This window comes from Pteropus vampyrus, unplaced genomic scaffold (genome assembly GCF_000151845.1).
Source record: "Pteropus vampyrus isolate Shadow unplaced genomic scaffold, Pvam_2.0 Scaffold49, whole genome shotgun sequence".
Taxonomy (NCBI): Eukaryota; Metazoa; Chordata; class Mammalia; order Chiroptera; family Pteropodidae; genus Pteropus; species Pteropus vampyrus.
The window spans coordinates 2,389,953-2,397,816 of NW_011888830.1; the positions used below are offsets into that span (position 1 = coordinate 2,389,953).

The window sequence follows — 7,864 nt, forward strand, 5'->3', positions numbered from 1 at the left end:
GCAGCATTTACGCACTTATCTCACCTTCCGCCATTCCCTGGAGCTAAAGAAAACGGGATAAATCCATAGACACCAAGCAAGCCCTTCCACTGGCTGGAAGGGGGAAATACACCTGCTCAAGGTTCAGTGGACAGAGACTCAATATACCACCCGCACTGTGCTGAACTGCCAAAGCAGAAGAAAGATAAAGATACACAGCTCGGCAACTATGTAAACATATTATGAGGGAAAAAAACATAAAATGCATAAATTTACTACATGAAAGTCATGAAAAATTCCATACTTAAAGCCCTTTACAGAAAAATGTTTGCTGACCGCTGGATTAGAAAATTCACTATTGTCAAGATAGTAATTCTCTCAAAATTGATCTATAAATTCAAAGCAATACAAATCATAATCCTAGCAGTCTTCCTTATAAAAATTGAAAAGCTGATTCTAAAATCTACATGGAAATATGAAGATCCTAGAATTTTGAAAAAGAACAAAGCTGGAGACTAGTACGATCTGATTATAGAACTTAGTATAAAGCTGCAGTAAACCAAACAATGTGGTTTACCGTAACGATGGACCTACAGACCAATGGAATAGAAGAGAGCACAGAAATCGATCCATCCTTACATGGTTACTTGATTTTCAATAAGGATGACAAGGTAAGAACAGCCTTTTCAACAACTGGCTATCCAAGCAGAAAAAAGTGAATCCCAAAGGTATCTCATGCCATATACAAAAATTAACTTGGAATAGATCATAGACCAAGACATACAAGCTAAAACTACAAAATATTTATAAGAACACTGGAGAAAATCTTCACGACCTTAGAATAGGGAAAAATTTCTTAGGAAACAAACCATGAGCCATCAAAGAAAAAGATAATCTGAACTTCATCAAAATTAAAAACTTCTGCTCTTCGGAAGATATTAAGAACATACACAGCTCGGCAACTTGCCTTTTCACAGCTGTGAAAAGGCAAGCCAGAGACTAGGAGGATTCATAATACATCTATCTGACAAAGGACTGTACACAGAAAATATTAAAATTACATATAATTCCATAATGGACAATAATCCAATTTTTTTGAAATGGGCAAAAGATTTGCAAAGACACTTTACAAAAGATAAACAAGTACCCAACAGATGCATTAAAAAGTTCCTCAATACCATTTACCAGGGCAATGCACATTAAAACCACACCCACTGGAGTTACTGATATTAAAGTCCTCGACAATCAAGAGCAGGAAAGGAGGCCGAGCAGCTGGAACTCCTAAACATGGCTGGTGGCAATATAAAACTGGACGACTGGTTGGAAAAGTCTGACAGTTTCTTATAAAGTTGAACACATGTTTACCATACAACCGAGCAATTCTACTCTTAGGTCTTCACATACAAATTGAAAACAAATATCCACAGAAAGCCTTGTTCGTGAATGTTCACGGCAACTTTGCTGTGGCCAGAATTTGGAAACAGCTCAAATGTCCAATAAGTGACCAGAGGAAAAAACTGTGGTGTAGGCATACAGTAAACATGACTCAGAAATAAAAAGGCATGACTCTCAAAAAGCTGACGACAAAGTAACACCGTATGATTCCATTTATATCAAACTCCAGAAAAGATGAATCAAACTACAGGAACAGAAAGCACATCAGTGGCTGTCTAGGACTGGAGGTGAGGGGAGGATTTACTGAGACAGGTTACAGGGAACTTGCTGGAGTGACAGAAATGTTCTATATACACTGAGGTAGGAGGTATGTGGGTGTGTAAGTTTGTCAAAACTTTTCAAAATGTACACTTAAAAATGAGTGTATTTTACCATACATAAAATAAAGCTGATTCTTTTTTAAATGGAGGGGAAGGGGGTTTCTAAGACGTTAAAAGTAGATGACAGGGATATGAATTAAGCTTTTTTCTTTGTACTCTTCTATATTTTCAAAAAGTTCCCTCTCTCTGACCACCTAAATCAATTTAAAACTAAGTACAATAAAATAAGAATCAAATTGTTTCCTCTTCAAAAAATTTATTTGGCTTTTCCCCAAATTATAAACTCAATCTGTTTTACTGCTTAATATAATTTTTAAAAATTTCCTTATATGTATTTCAAAATCCTCAATAAAATAGCTTTTCAAAATAGCTTTTCAAAATCCTCAAAAAACTTTTGCCTGAATTATCTCATTTAATCTTTACAACAACCCTGTAACACAGAGAGCTCACATTTTACCCTCATTTTATGAACTTAATCTCTGCAAAAAAAATTTTAAGGCATCACTGAATTTTATTAATTTATAAAAACAGTATATTCCTGGGGTTCCAATATTTGGCTTTGGGGAATTTTAAATTAACACATGTTATTTATGACATGATAACAGGCAAACAAAATGAAAAGAATATTTGCAATATCTACGTCGTAAATAAATTTTTAAAATCTAAAGGAAACAATGGGTAAAGATGATTAACTGAAAATCAAGAAGAAAAAGAATGTTCAAACCCACTAGTAAACCAAAAGAAAAACAGAGTAGGACAAGATAACTATTTTCATTATCAACTCATTAAAAAGAATAATAATGCTCAAAATAATTCAGCATATTTATTATTTTAAAATAAATTTCTCAAATTCTAACCAACCAAAACCTTAGAACAAAAGTACATTTATTTAATATTAGGGTTACATACCTGACAACATACTAAGAAAATGAAGAGAGTTATAGCAGTCCATAGTACCTTCTCTCTAAACTGGATCTTACGACAAAATACAAAAGAATGGTCAAAGTCAAGAAAGAGCACATATTAAGCAAAAGTCCATATTAAAACATAGCCAACATTCCCCATCATGACATACTCCTATCACCCTTAAAATACTCTCGCCATGGTTAGCAGTCAAAGCAAACTGCTGAACGAACTTCTCGCAAATATAACTTTCTTACACTTTTCAAGAATAAAGTAATTTAAATACAGGTAGTCCTCAACACACTGTCCTGTGTTAACGGAAACTGAAAAGGATACAAAGCAAGACAGAACCCCTAGGTACACACTTCAGTTAACCGCAGTGCTGTGCAAAGCTAGGACTGCATGTAATAGCATATGACTGTTTCAGAGACTATGAGAAGCTGGAGTTTCTTGGGATGACTGACATGTAACTAGAACATATATTTTTATAACCTCAAAGCTATAAAAAAGAAATATACTTCTAAATAAAACAGTGCGTTTAACAAAAGTTTTACTTCTCTCTTTCTATGTCCCTATGCCTGTTAGTTTCATGAGAAATCTAAATTAAAGTAAAAGAAGAATGTCTAGAAACTGGCCAGTTTGAGATTAACAATATTTCTGGAGTTTAAATACCTTAGCACTAAAAGTACACGATGATGGACAAACAATTTGATGCAGTCACAATATATTCTGAATGCATTTCTATGATTTTTCTTTATATTGCATGAACCAAAAAAGAGAGGTATCTACTTGCACAGATGCAATCCATTTATGTTAAACAGCTATACTCATCAAAACTGACCCAGTGGACAGGGTCATTCACAGTGCAGTGGGCCACATCATTAGCAAGCACAGTGCCCATCCTGCACTAGAGTAATTATAAAGATCACCATAGACAGGAAAACACTATTATCTGACCTAACACACAGGCGCAAGAAACAGTTGGTTTTGAAATGTCAGAACTTAAAGAAGTTATTTTTAAAACCGAGAGATAACTCAACTAGATTTAAACAGGACTTTACTAATTTTAGTCACTTTGTGCCTCCTGCGAGGAGGAGGAGCAGGTAATATTTTCCAATTACAACCAGAACAGAGTTGGGGAAAGTAATCTTGCTGGTTTAGCAGAATAAGTCCTTTAGGTACCCTCTATACTACTAAAATATTATACTTACTTTTCTTTCAGGTTTCTGAATTTCTGGTAATACTGCACAGAAAGGTTTGATAACTTCTAAAAATTTGACTGTTAAAAAAAAAGAATAAATGTCTCCATTACAAATTTTTTAAAAGAGATCTATCTTTTTACAGAATAAAATACAAATGTTCTCTAACTTTTAATGGCAATCCATCCCATCCTGACCCTCAAAATTAATTATAATGCTCTCCATTTCAAATATAGAAGGGAAGAGAAATAATTCGAGGGACAAAAGAATTCAAAAGGTTTAAGGACTCAGTAAATGACAAGTAATACAAGTATCTTTTTACCATGATTTTGCTTCCTCATGCTGTATCCAACCCAACCCTTTCATATATAAAGAAAAGGAATTTCAATGAGTAGTACTACATCAAAGAAGAGCAAATGCAGCCTACTATGGTACAACACAACACATTCAAGAAGAAAACAGGATATCAGAGGAGGAATAGAGGAAGGAGGAAAGTATAAGAAACTGGCTGAAACTGCAGAAATGACTTTATTTAAACTGAAAGATGCTGCAATGAGTGAGTGGAATCATGGAATCGCCTTTATAGCTGACTTTTACTTCATTTTACTAAGTCACTCATTGCTTGGTCGCTTTGCCACATAGTGATCTCAAAGTGCCTGCTTACATGCAATAATCAGCCTAGAGAATGACAATTACATTTCATTAGGCAGTAATGTTTGCCCAGACTACTCTTATAATACATGAAAGTAAAATAAACCAAGGTTCTTTAAGGATAGACACCATCTTTTGGCATGACTAAAGTCAAATTCTGCCAAAGAACTGGAGGATGAAGATAATAATCTCTCAAACTTCAGTCTTTGCCAGCGTCTGCCAATGTACAGTAACACAAGAGGCCACAACTTGCTATTGGTTATGATCATCTACCCCTACAGACACTGGATTCTGTATACTAATATCATGAAATTGTTTTAAAACTGACAAGTAATTATACTTTCTAGTTAGCCAAAAGTCAACTACATTATCTTTTTATTCTTTTTATAAAACCTTTCAAAATGATGGCACTCACTGGCATTTGACAGGATTCAGAAATTCTCACTGGCAGATGTTTGTGACCCAAGTATCACTTTAGACCATTTGGAAAGTAAATATGAATTATGAAAGTGTTCACCTCTAATGCAAAACAGATAGCAATCACATCAAGAAACTCTCTAGAATCCCCTTACTCCTTTTCCTTCCCACCTCAATCCAAGCCATCCTCCCAGATTTCTTGGCATTTCATGATCACCTACCTTGGAGTGCATTCATGTTCAAGCAATGCTTTTGTCTGCTACATGTCTACTCCTGCGTTGCGGACTTTTACCTCTTATACTGTAAATTCAAGATAAGTGCCTCCTCTACTTCCTTTCTAGTTTCCCCCAAAAGTCCACTAGTTGGCCAATGGGTGCACAGCTTCGGTGTGCAGTTACCCATTCATCCTACAAACATCTAAAGAGCTACGGAAACATATATGTGAATATATGTGGTGTTGTGAGTTTAGGAAAGGACCCTCAAAAGATCCCTATAACACAAGGCCTTGTCCTTAAGGCATATACAACCTTACACAGTGAGTTTTCAGTAAACGCTAGAGAACGAAATTTTTAAGGAAAACGGTATGCTACCAATTGCACTCCGTTCTTCCCCTAAAATACATGCCATGCATCACTTTTCCAAAAATTAAACAAGTCAGGGAGCTTTATTCATCACAACTAACATGCCACGGAAGGGCGATTTGGGAATAAAAATATGAGCTTCTAAAACCATGAAAAATTCAAAGGTCTCTAGGTTCCCTAATTCCCCGCCCCCAAAACCAATGGCCTTCCGGCGCCGTCCTCTTCTCCTCGCCACCTACGGAGCGCTAACGCCGGGGCTCCAGGACCCAGTCGGAGCAGCCGGCCCGGACGAGGCCTCACACAGCCGGAGGAGCCTCGGCGGAGGCCTCCGACCCGCGCCCTCCGCAGCGACCCGCGGGCCGGACGACCCGGAGCGGCGCCCGCTCCACCGTCCGCAGCCTGCAGCCCGGCGTGCCTGACGAGAGCCCCGCTCCAGACACCACCCCGAGAGCCCGGCTGCGCCGCTACTCACTACCCATTGCGGAGGCTGGGGTGGCCCGGCGGGGCGCAGCGGCCTCGGCGCTGTCTTCGCTGGGGTCCCGCTGCTCAGGCCTCCGAGCCCGCTACAGACGCGCTCCGGCCAGCCGCGCGCAGGCCCCGCCCAGGATCACGTGGCCCCGCCCCCTGACAAGGCCCCGGCCGTTGGCTGCCTGCGCAGCGGACGTCCGCCGCGTTGCCATGGCCGCGTTGCCATGGCCACTGCCGACGCTCACGTCTGTGAGCGCCAACCTTGCTGGGGCGTTCGGAGCCTCTCCTAGGCCAGAGTGGCCGGGGCCTTCCCTCTCCGAGCACGTGTCCGAGCTTAGGGTCAAGAAATGGCGGTCTCCTTTACAGCCACGTTTGGCCCAGGACCCCAGGAGCCGGCCCGGGTTTCCATACCCCAGGCATGGAGCTGACTCACCCGGAGAGCCAGATGAACCAAACAGCTTTTTATTTTGCTTCCATCTTATCAGAACCTATTGGATGTTATTTAGAATCTGTGATTCTTTACAGGTAATAGTTTATGAACTCTCCATTGTCTACGTACGATCCTTTAGCTTTTCCAAAATACAGAGATAAGGATTTTGTCCCCTGTACTAGGCTCTTTCTATCCCTTTTTCGACAGCGTGGTGTAAAGAAAGCATACGTCTACGAAATCAGCCAGCCCTCCATTTTAATCCTTCTACTTCTTAACAGCTTTGGGCAATTAGCCTTTCTGACCTACATCGTAAAATAAGGATAATAACCATTTCCTACAGATGTGAAAATTAACGGAGAGGCAGACACAAAAAGGCCCTCAAATTTATTTTCCTTACTCAAATTTTAAACCCCTGCAAATTAACTTCTGCTCTAACATTTGCTCAAACAAGCTATTTCAAGTCTCTAATGACCTATAATCACCAAATCCAACAATCTGTTCTAATGCTTAGGTCTATGTCCAAGAAGGAAACAAAATACATGTGTGTATATGAGAAAACTCAACAGGCTCCTCTGAGCCCTTTCTCCACTAGGCATTCGCTTGGTCTGTAAAGACTTGAGCAAACACTAACAGTTTCTAACAGCTCCATCACGAGGAGGTATCTGCAGGAGAAAGCTCAAGGCTGCCAAAGAATTTACCATTTGTTTCAGCTAACACCTGAAGACAGGGTGTCTGTCTCCCAGTCTCCATCGTAGGGTAGGAGACTAACTTTCAAAAGCTCCACTTACCAAACTCAGATGGGTTTCATGTGGACAAAACCTTCCTTCCTGTTTCGTCCTGTTTAACTTCCCCTACTCCATGAACTATCAACTCACCCTGTTCCTTCATCTTCCCTTTAAACTGCTCAGTCACTTCTGTACATATCAAAATTGAGTTTAGTTCATGCTGTCTTGTTTTCCCTACTGCAATAGTATATTACTGAACACCTTAATTAGTATCCGGCTTTATCTTTGAACACATACGTATGTATATATACTCACATACGTATGTATATATACTCATATACATATATATGCATACATATATATATGGCTTGCATGAGTCTCTGCTCTACTTGAGGTCATTTGAGACAGCTCCAAGGCTGGAACTTGGCTTATCAGAAGTCTCTCTCACTAAGTCTGGTATTTGATGCTGGCTGTCAGCTAAGACTTCGGGTGAAGCTATCAGCTCCAACATCTCCATGGGGTCCTCTATGTGGCCTGAGCTCCATCACAACATGGCAGCTGGGTGCCAAGTCACGTCCTTGGAAGTGACGCAGCATCACTTTCAGTGCATTACATTCCTAGAGGCAGCCACAAAGTCCTGCTCAATTTCAAGAGGGAAGTGAAATAGAATCCACCTCTAGGTGGGGGTGTGGCAAGTTTCTGGAAGAGCATGTGGGACACAAAATAATGAACTGGT

The 7,864-nt window shown here is 39.7% G+C and overlaps 1 protein-coding gene across 5 annotated transcripts in view; it reads right to left on the bottom strand.

Moving 5' to 3' along the window:
* Positions 1 to 6,111, bottom strand: part of SEC61A2 (Sec61 translocon alpha 2 subunit) — a 23,630-nt gene extending 17,519 nt beyond the window's left edge. For 2 of the 5 annotated variants that reach the window (XM_023530337.1, XM_023530335.1), the window contains exons 1-3: positions 5,981 to 6,110; positions 3,869 to 3,936; positions 2,664 to 2,729 (exon numbers count right to left, since the gene is read on the bottom strand). In XM_023530337.1, the coding sequence (XP_023386105.1) occupies positions 2,664 to 2,706 (43 nt within the window). In that variant the 5' untranslated portion in view covers positions 2,707 to 2,729; positions 3,869 to 3,936; positions 5,981 to 6,110. Of the gene's footprint in view, positions 1 to 2,663; positions 2,730 to 3,868; positions 3,937 to 5,145; positions 5,866 to 5,977 lie in introns of those variants that run through there. The other 3 variants (XM_023530336.1, XM_011359617.2, XM_011359618.2) reach the window with 3 other exon arrangements.
* Positions 6,112 to 7,864: the final 1,753 nt, after the last annotated feature.